The sequence below is a fragment of the Parasteatoda tepidariorum genome, chromosome 4, assembly GCF_982258835.1.
Source record: "Parasteatoda tepidariorum strain Cologne lab strain chromosome 4, Ptep-v5.0, whole genome shotgun sequence".
Taxonomy (NCBI): Eukaryota; Metazoa; Arthropoda; class Arachnida; order Araneae; family Theridiidae; genus Parasteatoda; species Parasteatoda tepidariorum.
Window position 1 is genome coordinate 21,566,540 of NC_141758.1, and position 21,809 is coordinate 21,588,348.

General features: G+C 27.9%; 1 protein-coding gene across 1 annotated transcript; it reads right to left on the reverse strand.

Moving 5' to 3' along the window:
* Positions 1-2: 2 nt before the first annotated feature.
* prtp (thioredoxin domain-containing protein pretaporter) lies at positions 3-21,809 on the reverse strand. The gene is made up of 10 exons (XM_087160739.1): positions 21,204-21,809; positions 19,308-19,401; positions 18,168-18,226; positions 16,961-17,072; positions 12,223-12,423; positions 9,383-9,469; positions 7,096-7,218; positions 5,855-5,940; positions 3,371-3,497; positions 3-1,293 (listed from the first exon to the last, which is right to left on the reverse strand). The coding sequence occupies exons 1-10, from the start codon at positions 21,365-21,367 to the stop codon at positions 1,168-1,170; spliced, it is 1,179 nt and encodes a 392-aa protein (XP_087016865.1). The 5' UTR covers positions 21,368-21,809; the 3' UTR covers positions 3-1,167.

The window sequence follows — 21,809 nt, forward strand, 5'->3', positions numbered from 1 at the left end:
AAGGCAGATACAAAATAATTTATTATATAAAAAATAATTGTATATACATAATCTCCGAATAATTTACTACAGACGGATATTTGACAATTTGCACAGTAGTGAATTACCAGAAGAAAATTTAAAAATACATATTTTAGGATTTTAAAAAGTAAACTTAAGTTTTTAGTAGCCATTTCTATTTGCATTAACATGAAATCAATTTTTGTTGATAAGTACTCATTAAAAATATTTAGTAGTCAAACTTGAAGCATAAATGTATGAGCAAGATATCCCAAATAATAGTTAATATAAAAATAGGGAGAATTGCCGGGATAAAAATTTGATTTTCATATGCCAGTTGTTAAAAATGTAGGAAAATAAATACAATACAAATAATAAAAAGATACATAATTGCAAAATTTAAGTCAGATTAATGAATTATTAAACAATGCATTATTAAAGCTTTGCCTGTTAAGTCCGAACTCAGTTTGGCGACGTGAATGCTCTAGTTTTAGAATGATGACCTGAGTTCAGGGAAGAGAAATCTTGATGCTTCTATTTCATGAAGTCCAAACTCAGTTTTTCCAATGCACAATATGCAATAGGTGGAAATACTAGTTTTTAAATTATAAAGCAAAAAGTTTGCAAAAATCCGACAAATGGCAGGAAACTACCAATCTTGCAATTCAAAAGAATCCCTCACATTTGATATAGACAATAATATTGTATTTATTTAAGAAATTTATTTTGCTATAATTGAAACAAAAATTATTGTAATCCATTAATATTTCCCATGTGAATATAATAGTTATTTCGTTTAATTTTTTTAAAAAATCTATTTCTAACATTTTGAAGATAACAAACAAAATTAAAGAGAAAAAAATTTCCATTTTTTTTTCTTCCATTAACATTTTTCTTAAATATATATTCCACAGGCAAGGTCTTAAACAAATTGCAAGACTTTTCAAAATCAATTTGGAAAATTGCAGCAGCATAAATAAAATTTACTTATATCAAGCATAATACCATAGTTATCTTGATTTTTATGGTAATCTAACTGTAACGAAATTGCCTTATTAAGTAAATAATACCTATAATAGGCCTTAAATTATAAGTAGAACTAGGATGAAAAGCAAAAGATAATTTTGCTTGATTATGAAACAAGAATAATTTAAAAAATTTAATCGTTTATAATTCTGTGTGATGCAAGTGATCTAAAACAAAACTATGTAACTGATCCAGCTTCCTCGGCCCATGATATTCAGTGACAAACTTACCATTTCTAAATACAAACAAAGAGGGATAACCCACAACCTGAAATAAGAATCATTGCATTACCTAATTGTAGGATAATATACAGTACAACTTCAGAAAGCACCAGTGTTTTGCAGGTTCAAGTTTAAGAAATCTTTGGATTTTAGACACAGGCACGTAGCTGGGTGACAATATTTAGGAAGCAGAGAGGTCCAAATATTATTTTAAAAAATTTCTCACCATATATTATTTATATTAAAATTTTCGATCTCGATGACTCAGTCAAACCTCTGCTCCATAGCCATGTCCCTGTTTAGACAGTTTTGTTTCTGTTCCTTTCACTCAATCCAAACATAAACCTAAATGTTTCTAAAGATTTTATACATTCTTTAGACACTGTATAGAAATTATTAAAATTTATTACAGTAGTATGTTTTGCAAATAAGCCACATTATGGTGATAGGTGTAAAGACACACTCTCGTGCTATTCTTGAAAAACCTTTAGGACCAGAAAAATTAACAGTTTGGCAGGTTTAGAGTCTGGGGTAATAAAACTGTATTTTTTAAAGTGAAAATGGCAAAAGGTTTTCAGAAAACAGTGTGGACTTCTCCAGCTAAAGTGATTTGGTAACTGACGAAGTAAGATGACTACAATAAATTTTCATTCAGCAGTTCTTAAATTATACAAAATACATTTCTTGACCAGATTTCAATATACTTCCTTTTAAGGAAATTTAGTTGGTTTATTCTTTTTATCCTAGATGGATCCTCAAGAAACAGAGATGCATTTTTGATGTAAACATCAAATTGTTCTGCAATATTTTCATTGAACTCGACATTCAATAGTTTTTTTAATGATGGCATTTGTTAATAATTTCCATCCATAAACCTCAAAAACTTTAAGACCTTAAAACAGAAATCATTTAGTCAATAAGAGCACATCTATGTTTAGAAGTGGTAAAAAATTGGGGGTTAAAAACATTTTATAAAAAAACTTGAAAGTCGTTGATTTGCATGAATTTATTTTTATGTATTATCTAAATGATAATACAACAAGCCATTACTTAAAAAAACCACTTTAATGACATACATTGTTTTGTTTAGATTCCACATTTAAAAATATCTAGTAGCTCGTCTTTGATCAGAGTTTAAAATATGCCATACAGCCTTTAAAATCCTAATATTTTTTTAAATGGTATTATTACAAAAAGCAGTTTCCATATTAAATTTGTGTGATCATCATACAAAAAAATAAAAAACTTTTACTTTCATTATATGTAATTATTACAATATTTGTTTTTTGACAACTTCCCACAAATTTAAAATTTATTTAATTATTTTCTTATAACAAATGAAAAAAATTGTTCCGTTTTCAAAGATTCAAGATTTTTGGGATTTTATTGCTGTAGTAGTTTAAAAAGTCACTTAATACTTTTAAACGTGACAAAAAAAATATAGAAAGATTACACTGATTATTTTTACTATATGGCAGTAAGAAAGTATATTTTAAATGTAGTTATAATAAGTTTATAGGAGTAATAATATACAAAAACGAAGAGATCATGTGAAAATAAAAGTTAAATTAACAAACTTCAAAAAAAAAAAAGCAGCTATTTTGCAAGCAAAAAAATCATCAAACAGTAAAATTTAATACTGCGTAATGAGGTGAATTTAATACTATATAATATTAAATTATACTATGCTTTATATCAGTAATAGATAAAAAGGTCCGTGCAGATAATCACTCCATCTGAGCATACAAAGAGGGATTGTAAGAATATTCTGGTTGGATGTTATCTTTTTTTATTTATTTTAAACAAAAATATTTGGATCTTTGAATCTGAAATTCAGATAAAAATATATTAAAATATTGGGTGCCAGATAGGATTCTTTAAAAGTCTGGGATTTTTTTAATACCTAATTACAACCATTCAAAGATTTTCTAAAGGTATTTATTTTTTAAAAGGATAAAGGACACACAGTATTTCAAAGTGAAACTGAATGAAGAAAATAATATGTATCTAGCTTATCAACATATTTTGTTAAATAAAAAAATTGACTGTAATTTAAATTAACTATGTAGCAAAAAAAATTAATAAAAATAAAATACAGAAGAAGTAAGAATTAAAATTGTTACCTTATGCTCACTACACAACATCTCATCTTGAGTACAGTCTACTTTAGCGATTTTTATTCTGGTATGTAGAACAAATTTTTGGCCTAAATCATTCCAGATTGGAGCTAACCTCTTTGAATGGCCACACCTGTAGAATAAACAAGAAAATAAAGTATATAATTATTATAGATAATAATATGTATATGTTACTAGCAAAGTATGAAATGCCAGCATTCTATAGAATGCCTAGGCATTGTTTATGATGCCAGATGTTTTTAGGCAAGTTATGAAATATAAGAAGTATTACATACTTTTCCTAGGCATTGTATATAATACCTATAGGCATTATATAGAATGACAAATGCTATTTAGGCAAAGTATGAAAAAAACGTCTTGATGTGGTTATGTAAATGACGTGCATTTTTCAAAAATAAAAATTTTATTCTTAAAAAATAATGAGAGTGCCATGAAAAATTTCTTTATTCAAAATGCGTAAGGAAAAATGAATGTTGAACAAAACATAATTTATGCCTTTCTTATTAAGGGAAAAAAAATTTTCATAAATAAAATAAGAAATTAGCCTACTTGTCGGTACATGGCAGACTTGAATGACATTTCGAAGCAAATCGGAGGTGTATTTTATACTTAGTTGTTTTCTGATTTGGCATTCTATAGAATGCCTAGGAAATATGTGAAATACAAATCGTTTCATACATTGCCAGCTAGTTTTAGGCATTATATACAAGGGGTGATCAAATGAAAAGGTACGAAACGTAACAGTTAAATATTTGCATATTCCGCTATGGGAGAACTTAGCGAGACATCTCGGGATGCGATTGGAGTCTCTGACTGGGATCAGAACATGCCCTGGTGCCCGCATGAGCAGGAGAGAGCAGAGGCTCTTATCAAAAGCGGCGTCCAAATGACGCGGCAGTCCGTATGAGGACTGGATGGTGTTCGCGTTGCGAAATTTGACGATTGAGGAACAGCGAGGTGTTATCCGATTTTCTCGAGCACAGAAAAACCATTAACTCCGATGTGTACTGTGAGACACTCTGACGCCTACGCAGGTCCATCAAGAACAAAAGACCGGGGCTGCTCACGGAGGGTGTGGTTCTACTCCATGATAAAGCGCGTTCACACGTCTCCAGACTCACACACATGGAACTGGCCAAGTTCAAGTGGGAGACGTTGGACCGTCCGCCATACAATCCGGACTAGTCGCCCTGCGATTTCCATGTGTTTGGTCCACCTGAAAGGGAAGCTCTTCAACTCGGACGACATACTCAAGGAAGCTGTGAAGGACCGGGTCTCGTCAAGACCACAGGAATTCTGGGAACAAGGAATCCTGCGGCTTGTTCATCAGTGGGATCGCTGTGCACAGGCCTATGGTGTATATTTTGAATAAAGTCTACATTTGTACCCACCGTGTCGTTTCGTACCTTTTCATTTGATCACCCCTTGTACAATGTCTAGGCATTCTATAGAATGCCGGATTTCAAACTTTGCCAGTAACATATTTAAGAACTGTTTAAATAAGTAATATACAACATGTTCAAATACATGATCAACTGCTAAAGAACTACAGTTATAAAAGCCAATAAACAGGGTTCCCACTCTATGATGAGATTGAAATTCAAGGACTTTCCAGGACTTTTCAAGGACCTCAACAAAATTTTCAAGGACCTTAATCTAAGACCAATTTTAAAAATTATTCTCTTCTATTTTACTAGAAGCAACAATGCTTGTTGTGGCAATAATTAATTTCAAACATAATACCTAAATGCTTTGCCTATATAGAGAGAAGAGAGTATATGTATTATGAACTAAAATTTTTATTTTTTTAAAGACAACCCTACTGGTTTTACATATTAATTCACAAAATCATTTTCAGCACAATCTATAACTAATGGTAATGAGGTGTTAATGTTGAAATCCTTTAATCCTGTTATTTCCATGTGAAGGCTGCATGAAAGACAGAGCTAAATCTTAGGTATTCCATATTCCATGACTATTCCACAACCCCCTCCTCTCCTCTATTAAACATCGTTTCTGAAATTATTCATCCATAATTTACACAACCTACTCTAAATGTTATACAGCAACAATTCTTTCTGAAAATAAAAATTAGAAGGAACATATCCCATTTTCACCATGTTTAAAAGCATTATTCGTTATGAATATTCATTATTCGTTATGTCTCGCCCCGAACGCATTGATTGTCTGCTGTGCTCCGCGCGCTTGGCAGACACCAAGACGCTAGGCCCGGTTAGAAACGGTGGCGTTAAAAACCACGTGAGAGAGCTCGGGAACAAAACAGAAAGAACGAGAAAGATCCGCGGGTGTTTTATAAAAAGGGCAGCCGGCAGTATTGGACAAATTCAAGGACCTATCAGGTTTTTCAAGGACCTAAGACGTTTTTCAAGCACTTTCAAGGACCTAAATTTAGCAAAAAATAATTCAAGGACCGTGGGAACCCTGATAAATAATAAATTGATTTCTCACCATGGAACATAGAATTTAACAAAACTAAAGCCATCAGCGATTGCATTTTCAAAATTATCAGCTGACAATTCCACAACAACATTCGGCTAAATAAAAAATAAGGTTGTAATGAAGATGAAAATAATTTAAATTTTAAGAAATGCTTAGAAACAGTAAAAAAAAAGTTTTTAAGAAATTCACTGCATTAAAAGACATATAATAAGATTATTTAGTTGAAAATTTATTGGCATTTTCAAATGTTTTATTTAAGACACTCAACAATGAAACCCAGTGGAGATCTCAATTATATCTAAAACTATTTTTCAATTCTCTTAATTTTAGGAATACAATTAATATATATGTCATATATCAATTAAATAAAAGATTTTTTTAATTGCTTTCAACATATTTAGAAGTTTTATAACAGAAATAGCAAAAAAAATTTCCTCACTAAGAATATGAAAAATTTTAAAATATTATAAATTATCCATTTGCTAAATTTCAAAAATATACTATTCTAAAAGGTTCTAAGAATGAAGAATGATAACCATCTAAGAATGATAAGCTTAAATTATTTTTACAGATAACTCAAAAAAAAATTGCATAGTTGTTATGATATTTTGAGCATTCAAACTTTTTTGTTTTACAATCACATTTTTAAAAGTAATTGAATCTAGTCCTGAAACTCAACTGTTTTATACCAATAACATCCTCAAATTTTAATCAGGCACTTCATTAAAAATGTTAATTATTGATTTAATATTTTTTTAATTAAATGATTATGATTAAATAACTATGATTAGCAACAAAATAGTATGATCGGCAAAAAGTATTAGAATTTTTCTTCTAACAATATTGCCCCCATAGATTTAAATCTTTATTCTTTCTTTACTTTTAAACTGATAAAAACTATACAAATAAATAGCGCTATACTTTGGAAAATATTATAAATTATATGTTTGTTACTGAAAAAGCATGCCAGCAAAATAGTATAATTAGCAAAGATAAATATAAATTATCCAATTATATATTAGCAAACACAATATGATGATGATGAATAGTATGAGAATTTTTCTTCTTACAATATTACATCTATTGATTTAAATCCTTAATCTTTCATTATTTTCAAACTGAAGAAAATTATACAGATAAATAGCACTACTATACCTTAGAAAATGTTATTAATTATATGTTTGTTACTGAAAAGGCATATCAGCAAAATAGTATGACAGGAAATTACAGAGAAAAAAAAATTAACATACTTGTTCTTGATTTGATTCTATTTTCCCTTCTTCGGCCTCAATGGCATCTAGATGAGCTGCTTTCATTTCGGAAATGAATTTTTTAAAACCATCAAGATTCCTGTCTCCCTGATACTTTTCTACCTGAAATTTTTTTCACCACGGATTAAAGCTTAATTCACAAATTGCTTAAACAAGACATTCTACTTGTGGCTTCTAGCTAAGAATTGTTTAATCATAATTTATAAGTTAGTGAAAGTTTTCAACTACAACTTTTATATTAAATCAGGGCTGATTATGACACCAAGTGAAAAACTCTGGAAGTTTCAAAACTCGAGCAAACAATTGAGCTGTGTGCAAAAACTCGATAACAAGCTATCAACTCATATTTAATATAATTTTCTGAACTAAGATTTATAATTAAATTACCTATTAAAAAAGAATATCACATTTTTATAGTAACTAATTTAGGAAAAAACTTAGATCTTACAAGAATTGTGAGACTAATTGTGAAAACAAATTGAGGTATTGGATTTTTAAAACAGTTGAATACGAATCACGATGTACGATTTTTAAATCACGAGAATACGATTCACAATGAGTAACTTGTAAATCAGGTAAATACGAACATCGATGTTTAGAATAAAATTGAGAGAATATGAATCGTGATATTAGCAAATTCCGGCGTAGTTTCAAATATGAAAAACGATACAAATCTGACATACCAAAAATAAAATCAAAATTGCGGAAGAGTCGTGTGTCTGAAAACGTCTCGTCAACTCGATTTAGCGAAGGTTTCAAAATTTACATTTTAGATTGGAAAACTTAATTCTTACTTATGTTTTAGACCCTGTGGCAGAATTTTTTCTGGCTTTCTGCGACAAACCTAACTAGAACCAATATCTTTCTGCAAGATATTTTTATCGTTATAAATATATGTGTAATGAATTTATAATAATAGATGCACTTCATGTTTATAAAAAAGCCTACATGCATAGAATAAAACTATGTAGATTTTTTTTTCTTCATGTCATAATATAAGTTTAAATTTCTTAATAAGTTTAAATGTGCATAATCTTTGATAATAAAGAAAAATTGTAAATGTATAGATCTGCAGACAAAAATGCTTACTAGAGCATAAATAAAGATAACCCAGAACCTGTAATAAGATAGAACTTATAAAAATAGCTAAGAATGGACAAAAAGATTAAATTTATAAAACAACATAACTGAATTCGAAGTATCAGCTTAAAACAGTATGATTTAATGTTTCATTATAGTAATTGTATCAGGTACAGAAACAAATTAGGTGAAAAAATTAATATTGAGGTTGAGTAATCAAAATCAAAATAATAAAATAATATTGACTATAACCGAATTCTAAAAGCAAAAAAATTAAAGCAATCTATTTCTATATGAAAATAATTAGATTCGATTAATTTTGTGCTGACTTATTGAAAAAATTTTATAAAAAAAAAGAAGGTAAATAAAACTTTTTTCGTGATCAGATTAAGTTCAGAAAGAAAAAAATACACAGTGCTTGCGATTTGTAACAGAAGTCTCACTGTATTGTGTAAATATATAGCATTGATTCCACACGAAGTACGCAGACGCGGTTTCCGACTCAATACGCTCAAGACTATTCAACATCTCGAAACGAAATCGTCTTCATCAGTGCTGAAACATCGGTATTAGAGCCATACTCATTGGATGCGATTTTTTTCACATGGGTATGGAATCTTTTCATCATGGGGATCTTTTTTGAGAACTTTTGTTTTTGCCAAACCCAAAAATTTTGTTTCCCAAATAAGAAAATCTTTCTGCAAGAACTCAGTCCCTTTCTGCGACAATGTCGCTGTGTTTCTGCCACGGGGGTTTTAGAACTCCAATTATTTGAACATCAATAATCTGAATTGCTTCAAATAATAGTATTTTCTAAAAACGTAGCATGTTAATAAAACTTTTCTGTCACAATCTGTCTTAAAGAAATATAAATTTAATTACTAAAAAGAACATTGTGAAAATTAAAAGTTATGAATGATGGTTTGGTGAAAGTTGTATTTTATGGTTTTAGATAATTTATTTAATAAAGCAAATGCTAGATGTACTTCAACAATAAAAAAGGTCAAAGAACATTAATATAAATATTATAATAAAGAATATTAGTAAAAAGATAAGGTAAATTAAAGCTAATGTAAAATTCACTTAAAAAATCAAGTACAGGATGAACTTCTAAAATAATAATAATAAAATTTTGCGAATTTTACAAATACTTTACATAAGAAATAAAATAATCAAATATATTTACCTTTTTCCCATTTATAATAAATAACAGTGTAGGAAAACCTTTCACTTCAAATTCAGTACAGGCCATTTTATTCACAGTACAATCAACCTAAAGATAAAAATCTTTAATATAATATAATTTTAAAACAAAATTGAACAAAAAATTACTTAAGATGAAATTTAAAACCGCATGCTGAATTTACAACCCCAATTCTCTTATAATTATCAATTCTAAAAATATTAGTATTCATCACCTAACAATAATGTTTTATGTTAATAGAGATGTCTTTATGTTGAGTGAACTTGTTATACAAATATTAAAAAATAATGATAAATAAGTATTTATTCACAGATAAATCAAACAGAATACAAGCCACTATTTCTAAATAATATTTTGCTACATTAAATGGAGTGAAAATCAAATGAATAATAAAAAAATAAAAAAAATTCCCTCAAAAAGAAAGCTATCAAAATCAAACATTGTGTATTATATGAAAACAGTATTCTTTTTTAGCTGTATTTACTAAACTATTTATTAAATGACAGCAAATAATTAAACTTATCACTTTCTTCTTAGTCCTTTGACACAGAATTTTTATTAAACATATTTTTCATTATTGTTTTTTATTATTATTTTGTATTCATTTAGGTAAAAATAAATGAAAAATATTATATTTAGCATTTTAATAACTTATAGTCATGAGTTACAGCATGAAACACGGGTCTCTTTTTCTTTTTAAAAGTAAAATCTCCATAATGTAGCTCACTTCCAAACAATATTTTTTTAAAATTTCCACTTATTTAGATCTAAGAGAAAAAGTTATTCATCATTGAAGTTTCCTTAATTTATCAATTTAATCAATTATTGATACATTTTTGAGTATGAGTGAATAAAAAACTTTTTTTAAACTAAATTTTTTTGGATTTTATATTTTAGTACAAATATAATTCTGATAATCTGACAGATTTTTTTAGTAACTAATAGACTGTTTTTAGATCTAAAACGTACCAAAATATATTTTTACTTCAGATTAGAGCATCAGAAAAATTGACACTGGTATCCCATATGAAATTGATATCTCATATGCATCAAAGGGTCAATATTGAGTCTGACGTGAAAATAAAAATCAAAAAACTAGACACAATTGTGATGTGAAATGTGATATCATTAATATAATTTTTAAAGAAATAAATACTTAACACTAGATTGCCCAGAAGTCATTTTAACTGCTTTTTGGTGTATGTAACGACCATATATGGCAGTACTTTTACTTTCGTTACTTGTACCGCTGGTACAAGTAAAAAGTACATACTTTTACTTGTACTTCATTACTTTTTAAATTTAGTACTTTTACTTGTACTTTCGTTACTTTTTTAGGGAAAAAGTAAAAGTATTTGTAACGGAAATGTCGAATGAAATCGTTACTTTTTTCTAAAACTTGGTAATCTTTCTAATAAAAAAAATTTAATTTAAAAAAAATGCTATGTTTTTTTCATTTATAAAATTAATGTGCAATATATATGCATTCACAGCTAACTTCGTGTTTAAATACCTTGACCTCCCGTGGAGCGCTTATTCAGCGTGGCTAAGCACAGTCTGAGAAATTCTCGCAGCAGACTCAGTGACACCACTTTCGAAATGCAATTATTTCGCAAAATGAATAAAAATATTAATTAGCAAGTTGTTTTCATTCATTTTCGAGTTTTATGCATTTATTTTATAAATTTTAAATAAAAAATGCTGGACTTTGTTATTACGTTTTTCATTATATTATAAGTTATATTATACGATTATATTATAAAATTATATTATAATATTCTTCCGAATTTAAAAATAAATTAATGTCCATAACTTTCAAAATTAGAAATAATTAAATAAATAACAACAATTTTGCAAAAACATTAAAGAACATAAGAATATTATTCAATAAAATTTAGGTTACTTTGAATTTTCGATTTCCTAGAAATGTACTTTTAAATCGTTACTTTCTTTGTTTAGTACTTGCACTTTTACTCGTTACTTTTTAAAATAAGAACTTTTTACTCGTTACTTCTTTTAAAAATACTTGTACTTTTACTCGTTACTTTTTAAAAGTAACGTTGCCATATATGGTAATGACAATTTCTTAGAATTTTGTGACTTTTTGTACAACATATAACTTTTTTTACTGTTAATATTTACTAATAACTTGTTACATAACTGTAAATAATACAAAAAATGTTAAAAATTAATTTCAAACAAATTTATTTACACAATAGTTATACTTTCACAATCCAGTCATTTTTGACTGCTTTTGGGCAATATAGGTATATACTAAGTTTCAATCTTTCGAGTGTTAATAATGTATGTTAAACGATAACAAATCTTCTCATTATTACAGCAGGGTTTCTGCTACTACCTGCTATTGTGCAAAATTGTGACAAAATGTTTCATTTAATGACAAAACAAGCAATAATATTGGCCTATTGCAAGAGCTTAAGAAACCTATGTTTTCCTTTCCAGCCCAGCAAATAATTCAACAACATTAACAAAGGATATGAATTTTTTTTTATAAGTGTTGAATTTATTTTTCTTTCTTGAGATTCTGAAATGTTTTGGTTGTTTCTGCAGATAATATCTGAGTTCATATCAGCAATCAAGAAAATGAGCTAACTAATTTTGTATTTATCAGTAACTGAATTACTTTATTTCGATAAAAAAATTATTAATGCTATTTAATTAAATAATGTTTTTCTTTTCTTTTCTTTTAAAAGTGCTGCTTTACAATCTTTTCAACTTAATTATCTTAAACTAAAGACAAGCAAGATTAAAGATTATAAGTTTTTAAAAGGTAGAAATGAAGTTAATGAAATAAATTTTACCTTGGCAATTTTTATTGATTTGTCATGTTGCAATGAAATAGCAAGCTCTTCCCATGTTCCGGCCATTCTCTGGCAATGACCACACCAGGGAGCAAAGAATTTTACAAAATGCAGTCCATAATCTACCACTTGATGGAAATTTTCATCAGTTAACTCTATTGCACCACTTCCAGGTGACATTTTTAAGCTAGGAGGAGGTATCTGAAATAAAAGAAAAACTTGGAAGATACAGAAAGGATAGCATAATTAGAACATTTGCTATCATTTGATTATCTTCTATTAGATTATTTTAATTTATTCTGTTTAACCCCTTGATAAACGAAGACGCCTGGGAGATGTTATTTGTTTCTTATGTCAAAACTATAATACGAATACGTGTCTCAGACGTCTTCAACACAGAGATGCCAACTTGCTCCGGACAGCAAATAAATATTTTAAAGTGGTAGTTTATCAATTGTGATTCTTGGTTTAATAAATTCAATTTAGTAGAATTTTATGCATTACTATTTCTAAACAATTGATAGGCTTATATAATTCACCATTTTAGAGTAGTTATGAAATGCTATACCTTTTAAAAGCAAGCAAAAATAGTCAAATACTTACAAAATTTAGTTTGTAGTAATCTATTGTTTTTAAAAAATTATTTTGGCGTGTCCGGAGCAGTTGACATCTCTGTCAACATTCCGTTGCGAGTTGTTGCTTACAGTACAATCGAAGATCATTTTTATATCAAGAAATGATATGTCAAGGGGTGAAGAAAGAGATAAACCAAGGATTTTTTTTTGTTAAAAAATGCATATTTTGCATATTTAAAGTAAAACTACATAAACATTATTGTAGAAATAAGAGATTGAGGTGTGTTTTTAATTAATTTAACTATAAGTTTATATAAAAAAAATTCTGAAATTCAAGCTCTGATAAGACTGTTATTCTAATTAAATTCTAAAATTTGTTCTGAACTTAAATTTGTAAAAAATGTCTACACCGTTAGCACATAAATATTAAATAATACATTTGTACATAAATTTTATGCTTACAATATGCAATTTTATGCATACAAGTACAAGTATAGATAGGCGTGTAACTAAAATGTAAGTATGTACATATTTACCTACATATACATTAGGTAAATACATATTTACATGTATTTTAGTTACATTCATCCTTACATACTGTGAGGATGTCAGATATCGACTATGTCAACTTTCATCAATGAAAAGGTACCCAAGCATAGAATCGATTTAACACGTCTTATATACTAGTGAATTGGAATTATATTTTTGTAGTGGTAGATACACTACAGTACTCCTCCACCAGAATTATATCTGTGATAGAATTCAATGAACAGATTCCACTAGTTGATTCATTGCTGTTTTCTGAGAAGCCGGAAGAGCTGGATTAAGATCAACGTACTTTTTTAGTGCTGATTGTGAGAGCTGTATTAAGTTAACGGTAGTAGTCGCTTCTGTGTTGCCTTTAGCAGTCGAGTGTATACGTTGTGTGTGATCGAGACTGAGAAGCAACAGCGTGAGAAGGACAATGTCACAGTCACAAGTCAACTGTCCATTGTGGATCATTCAAGGTTGAGTTACTATCAAGGTAGGCGTGTTCACATCATGTCCGGGTCACCTATGTGGGGATGTCAGATATCAACTATGTCAACCTTCATCTATGAAAAGGTAACCCATCATAGAATCGAGTTAACCTGTCTTACACACTAGTGAATTGGAGTTATATTTTTGTAGTGGTAGATGCACTACACATAAATTACATGAAAAAGCATGATGGAGGTTGGCCTCTCTAAGAAGTTACTTCCATTGACTTCAAAGGTACATTAACAAAGGTACAGGATTTTTCTCAAACATTTTTAATTTTAGTCAGTGTAACAGAGATGCCAACTGCTCCGGACAAGCCAAAATAATTAAAAAAACGGTAATAACTACAAAGTAAAATTTACAAATATTTGACTATTTTTAATTGCTTTTTAAAAGGTATAACATGACATAAGAACTAAGAAGTGATGAATTATATAAACCTACGAATTATTTCGAAATAGTAGTGGATAAAAATCTACAAAATTGAATTTATTAAACCAAGACTCACAATTGATATACTACCACTTTAAAATATATATTTGCTGTCCGGAGCAAGTTGGCATCTCTGAGTGTAATTTTGTTGGTGCGAAAATGCCACTTCTGCTAGTGTCATGAAAAGATAAATCTAAGAATAACATTTTGTGTCTGTAAAAATGATATCAACTGATATAATTATGTGCATAAACTACTTTATGCTCATAAAATATTTTACATAAATAAAGAATTATATAAATTTTATATCACAAAAATTAGTGAGCTTTAAAAGATGAGAAGAGGTTTGCTTGTTTCTCCTAAAATAACTTTCTTTTTTCAAATTTTACTTTCAACTCTAAAAGTAAATCATTGATAGCAGCATTTTTAGTGCACTCTGACTGCAACATGAGGTTGTATCGTCAAAAAGAGCTCTCCAAATAAGAGCGTCACATAAATATTTTGTATACATTTTAATCTACTTATATCATCATCATCCATGGCTCGACAGCCCAGGGTGGGCTTTGGCCTTCTCAAGAAGTTTTTTCAAAAAGTTCCTTTTTTTGCTAATGTTCTCCAATTCTTTGTCTTTAAGACCATAAGGTCTTTCTCCAGGCCATCTATCCATCTCAAATTCAGCCAGCCTCTTTTTCGTTTCGCGTGCCAACTGGTCTGGCATTAAGAACTCTTTTTGTGGTAGCGTCTTTGTCCATTCTGATAACTTGTCCTGCCCATTTTATTCTTAGTCATTTAATAAAGTTAATAATGTCAGGTTCATTATATGATTGATATAGCTCTAAATTTGATCTTCTAAGCCACACAGCATTTTTTTGAATTCTTCCAAAAATACTTCTCAAGACCTTTCTCTCAAAGGTACCCAACATAGCCTCATCCGTACAAGATCGGGTCCAGGTTTCACAAGCATATGTTAAAATTGATCTTATAAGAGGTTTATATAATAAAACTTTTGTTTTTCTATGAATTACATCAGATTTTATATATTTTCGAATTCCATTAAAACAGTTATTGGTTATTGTAATTCTTCTTTGAATTTCTATTGTGGTGTTGTTTCTGTTGTTGATTACAGAACCTAAGTAAACGAAATCTACTTATATACTTTGTTAAATTTTTGGCTTTGATATTTTTTAGTGTTTCCATATTTGACCTTTTTGGCATTTGATGTGAAGTATTGCCGGATCACTCCGTGAGGTTTTAATGGTCTTTCTTAAAGGTTTTCTTCAACACAAAGTCAATGAAAAAAATTTAGTGCCTCCCAAAAGTGATCATAAATAGAAGGTCGATACACAGAAGTGATGTTTTCTGGAGGTTTCACTGTAGTCTATAATCCTCATTACTTGTAATCCAATATTAAGATTACATGCAATCATATATTTTGATTACTTGTAATCATGATTACAAGAACTTGGACCGAAATTTGTTTTTGGTCTTAGTATAATAAATGGACAATATGACAAACTTTCCTCTTTCGCCCAGTATTTCAGTGCCTCTAGAGATGAAAAAAGATAGTCTGCTATAGAACCGCCGTCAAGTACAGACCCTTAACCCCTCTTCCAATTCTTATATTTTTTATTCTTGTTTTATTTTATAGGTGTCTTGTCTTTTTCAATAAATATTTAGAGTTAGCTAATTTCTGTTCTTTATTATTTATGAATTGGTTAAAACACAAATTCACCCAGTCTCCCTACAACAATAAATAATAAAATAAAAAACATTTTACGAAGATAAGAGCCCCGTGGCAGAATTGCAGCGACACGGCGACATTGTCACAGAATGTTACAGAGTTCTTGCGGAAAGATTTTTCGTTTAAAAAATTAAAAATACTTTTTTACAGAAATTTACATGTAATATTTGAATTGTGCATTTAGATAATTACTTTTTGACTCGCTCAATTTACGTTGATAGTGTCGTAAATCGATGTAATGTTTCAATAGTATTTTTAGCAGTTATTGATATTGATTTTTAGGATGCTTTTCAATTTTCTGATATATTTCGAACACTATGGAAGATTCGAATCGCCCATTTGAGTATTTACTTTTTAAGGCAATAATTCTGTCGATTTTTCGGCAGTTATTGCTATTGATTTCTCCATAGTTTTTAAAGCTGATATTTTTCATTCGATATGATTTATTACATCAACCTAATCTTGAAACGAAACACGCATTTGAGGAGTCAGATTCACATCATTTCATCTTCGATCTTTTTTACGGGAATTTTCTAAGGATTTCATGATTAATTATTTTTTTTATCGTGATGATTATTTATAAAATGCAAGGAAAAAAAATTCTTGTGCATCCCCCCCCCCCAAACAAAATGGAAGAGTTTCACCCATAATATTAGAATAAAAAATTATTACATGTTCAATTTTTAAAACGGAAAATATTATAGTTTTTTTTATCTTTGTAAACACAGTGCTTTTGTTATTTTAAAAAAGTAACATGTATGTTTGTAATTATTAAAAGTATCCTGCAGAAATATATTAGTGCCAGAGAGTTGTGTCGCAGATAGCTTGAAAAAATTCTGCCCCTGTGGCAGAATTTTTTCAAGGATAAGAGAATTTTTACAAGTGAACTATTATGAAAAGGATGGGGTAGGTTTTTGCTGATTAGTCTCAACTCGTTATCAGCCACACATAAAAAGTATTATGAACTCACTGATTTTTTTTCTTCCTTGAGGTTATTTGAAATGAATTCTTCTAGTCCTAATAAATCACGTTTTCCTTGGTATTTTATACCCTTTTTCTCTCCAACGTCATAGAAAATAAGCCTAAAAAATTCAGAGTATTAAATACACCTTTCAAAGAATTTACAAGATATTAAAATGTAAAAATAAACTAAACTTGATTATGATTTTATGGGCACCTAAAAATTCCTATGTAACATAAATAAAACAGATGCTATTTATGACAATATACAGAATAACTACGAGGGCGTAAAATTTGGAACACTACAAAATCGGGATTTCTAAAATTCAGAAACCTTCTGAAACCTGATTTTCTCTTCTTTACAAGTTGTGACGAGAAAAAAAATTGTTAAATCAGTAACAAAGTAGACGCAAAATGTGGAAATTTGCGATTCGTGAAAAATACATTAAAAAATTTATTTTGAAAACTGGAAATTCATGTCACAATACTTTATAAAGCATGATACCATTACCATGACTTTATAAACCATGTAGAAATTACTGTAATTGCTGAAAAATAGAAGATAGAGAAGATGAAAATTGTCGTAAATCCAGCAGGTTCAAAAGTGTTTTTTGAAGTACCAAAAGTGATTAATGTCATACTATTGTACAACTAAAAAAAGTCAAGATTTTAAAAATTCTATAGCAATTACTGCTCAAAAAATAAATAGTTAAAAAAAAAAACACACTGCTTTAAAAATTAAATTCTATTCAGATAATTTTTTTCAATATTTAAAAGTTTCTGTAACACTGCATTTGGAGCTTGATTTTGCCAGGTTTCATAAACTCATAAATTCGATCTAACTAGTATAGGATCATGAAAGATCGGCAATAACAATTAATATCTAGCACAAATTAAAGGGTTAAATATTAGAAGATAAAATTGAATAGTTTTACCCTGAAAAGTAATAAATTTTTTGTTAAATGAATTTAACATTGTGTAACACAAAAACGAGAAAAGAATTTCATCTCTGTGTTTTTACTTAAAACAATAAATTATTACTCAAAAAGAGAACACATTTAACTACAAATTGTAACTCAAGATAAGAACACATTTATCTACAAATTAAAAGAGAATTGCAAAATAAACATAAAACCTAAGATTGAATAAAGAAGTTTTTCTAAGGAAGCTATGCTTATATTCAAAAATAAATAAAAAATAAACTATATTGTTCTTACGATGGATAACCCGAAACATCTTCTTCAGCACAAATAGGAGTTTCTGCAGTGCAATCAACCTATAATTTTGTAAAAAAATAAATAAATAATATATAATTCTAAATTAATTATATAATTCTAAATTATGTAGTTATAAAAAATCATATACAAGTATACACAATGAAACCACATAACTAAAATTCAATAAAAAAACTCTGAAAAGACAAGAAATAATTGAATATTCTTTTATTTGTTTTTACACTAAACTAACGGTACTCTCTACGAAGCCTGCAATGTTCAAATTCAATGTATGAAATCCAAATTGGATACAATATTGAAACAGATGTTTTCTGTTTACATTAACAGAAAATATCCATGTTTTTTATCTTAAGCATACATTAGGTCTGCTTAAATGGCAACAAAATAACAGTAATAGAAGTGATATTAAGATATGGAGGGTACTGAAGCAGACTCTCAAACTATGATATAAAATAAAATTTACATATAATTAAAAAAAAACACTTATTAAGAAGTTTATGACAAAAGTCCTTGACTTTAAGAATTTATAATAAACATTTATTTTACAATTATTGAAGCTTTTCTATCTTTATCAAATACCTCACATATTCAATTTATTTTCAACTGATCAAATGTAAAGAAAAATGCAACACAGTCAGAAGCCTTTTTCTATTCTTGAACTTGTTAATCAAATTTCTGTAAAAAAATTATTTTTACTTCTTAACATGAAAGTGAAAGAAAAAAATCTATTATACTCTGCGAAAAAAAAAAGTATTTAGGTTTTACTACACTAAGGAACATTACTAAGGAATTAATTGCTACATTTGAAAAAATATTAATAAATAGAACTACTGTCTACAAATTTTCAAACCTTTCAAGTAATTTTTTTAAAAAGTTTTATAAAGAAAAAGTTATTGTAATCTTTCAAAACAATTAAAGCAATATATAAAATTAGAAAAATTTTACAAAATGTTCATAAAATAATCATGGATGATTAATTACTTAAAAATTCTTTCTAAAATTAACTGAGAAAATAAAAATACAACAGTATGTAGTAAGATAAAATTTAAAAACAAACATAAAAACTTGAAATAATTGAAAATATCCCTGTTCAAATATTGTACATCAAATAGAGATATTTACTTTTGCAATAACAATTTCCTGTTGACTAGAATCCTTATTATATTTCTCAGCAAGTTCATCCCATACTGGCTTCAAACGTTTACAATAGCCACACCTATAAACCAATTAAAGTATGCATAAATATATAAATTAAATATAAAAAAATATGAAGATTATTTTGACAAAAGTAGCTAATATAACTAATATACTCTAGCATGAAAAATAAAATATTCATAAGCAACTACTAATCTTTTTTTAATTTCAAATAAAATTTTGTAAAAAATTTTTTTCTTCCTTTTTGATAACAAATATTGACATATTATTTAATCATATTTCATCACCAATAATTTAGCACAAAATAAATACAATGAATATCACTAAAAGAACTTCTCCGTGAAAAATTTCTGAATAAAATGTTAGCTTCAAAAAATTTTTCACTTTTATGAATTTATATTTATATGGAATGTTTCTCTTGCTAGTCTTTGAAAATCTAATCATGCTAAGATAGAGAATTCATATTTTTTTTTTAGAAAAAAAAAAACCCAATTAATATAAATCTTATCTTGAAATAAATGATTTACAAAAAAGGCTGATCAAGCTTGCTCTAAAATTATAGGTAAATGCCCTATGTTTTACAGTGTTCTCCTTAAGTATTTTTAGAAGAGTGGTCCACCCTGCCTGTCATTTTACAGAAATATCTGCACCTTCTTTGCACTTTTTAAAAAAAATGTGTCCCCCTTTTTCAGAAAAAAATGCTCTTTAAGAAAGAAATTGCAGAAACTTTTTATTACCATAACTACCACAAACAATTTTTAAGCTTAATTAAACTACCACAAATAACTTTTAAGCTTAATTAATCTAAAATATTTAAATATTCTGAATTTCATATTGAGAGGAACTAATCTACCTAGCTACAGCTGATATAATTTTCAAGATATGAAAAAAAAAAACTTCAAAACTGAAATGCCCTTGTTTTTGATAAAGCACCCTGTCTTTTTTTATTTTGTGAGAGATCTCTGTGTTATAAAAATACTTTATAACAGACTTAGAAGGAAAAAAAATTATGTACGTAGAACATATTTAAATAAATTTTTTAACTTATCTCATACGCGTTTTAATAAACTTCAAATACAAAATCTTTTGAAAAAAAAATACAGATATAAAAAATATATTTTTAAAAATAAGAGAAAGATAAAAATATGATACGAGGTAAAAGAAATATGAGGTTTGCTAGCAATTTACATTACTGACATATAATTAAGATTTTTCATATTAACTTTTAACACTTACATTTTAAATTAAACATGCATGTTTAATAATAAAATCAATGATAAAGGCAAAATAAATTTTTAAAGAGATAAGAGAGAATGAATATTTTTAATAGCTTTATTTTAATAAATTGCATTATTGAACTTATAAAGTATATTTGGTTGTTGCAACATATTTGGTTGCGAATATGCACGATTGTAGTTAAATTTAAAGAGGGAAAAACAAATAACATTTAAAATGGGATCAGAAAAATTTAAGATACATATACCAAAGTAAAGAAGTTACAAAATCTGCCACAATTTACAAAATCTGCTTGAAAAACTTTCATGAAACAAAATAAAATAAGAAACAGAAAAAGTTTAGATAAATTTTGCTGCATTTATTTGTGAAAAAATTTAACAATATGATACATTTAACAATAAGAACAAAAGTGAACAAATATAGCAATAAAGTACATGTTTTATTAGAGAAAATAAATCTAAAACAACTGAACATCTTATTATTATTTAAAAAAATAAAAAATATTTAGTTTATAAAAATAAAATAACAAGCCAATATTTCAAGAAATTTCATAAAAAAATTACATAAATCATATAAATTACGGCAGATTATGATTATTATATTAATAGCAAAGAATAATTTTCTCACCATGGTGCAAAGAAATTAACAAAATGAGGTATGTTTCCCCCAATGTTTTTCTTAAACGTTTCGGAATCATACTTCAAAACTTTATCACTATAAAGATCGCTACAAGAACATAAATTTACTAACAAGAAAATTAATAAAAATGAGATCATAGTTTCTTGAAACATCTTGTTTAAGTAAAATAATATATGCCGGTTGATTTTGTATTTCAAGTTTCCTCCTCTGATATTACGCGTGTAATACTTTCATTGTTCAAAAGGAAAAGTTAAAGACCGCCCTAAATTACTTACACTAAATCTTCTTTTCCTTTCTAAAAATATTAACAATCAAAAAATGTAGCATGCCATTTAATAAATGAAATTTAATATCTTGACGGCGCAGGGTACAAGAAACAAGAAGCCAAATAAAAACAAACGTCATTCTTTGTTTATTTTTTCCATTGAAATGCAATAAACCGGAAAAAAACATTTTCTTTTTTTTTATTCAGCTTTCTTATTTTACTTTCAATCAGGCATGCATTTGTTTTAGTTGTTTTTATTTTTGTTGATGATATTTCATAATAAAAGTTATTTTTAGATACATTTTGAAAAATATAAAAACTTTTGAACA

Bases quoted from the DNA above. Each gene is read 5' to 3' on its own strand.
- prtp (XM_087160739.1), bottom strand. From the start codon at position 21,367: ATGTTTCAAGAAACTATGATCTCATTTTTATTAATTTTCTTGTTAGTA. The intron at 19,402-21,203 runs GTGAGAAAATTA...ATTGGTTTATAG, and splicing joins GTTAATTTCTTTGCACCATG to GTGTGGCTATTGTAAACGTT. The intron at 17,073-18,167 runs GTAAGAACAATA...TGAATTTTTTAG, and splicing joins GATGTTTCGGGTTATCCATC to GCTTATTTTCTATGACGTTG.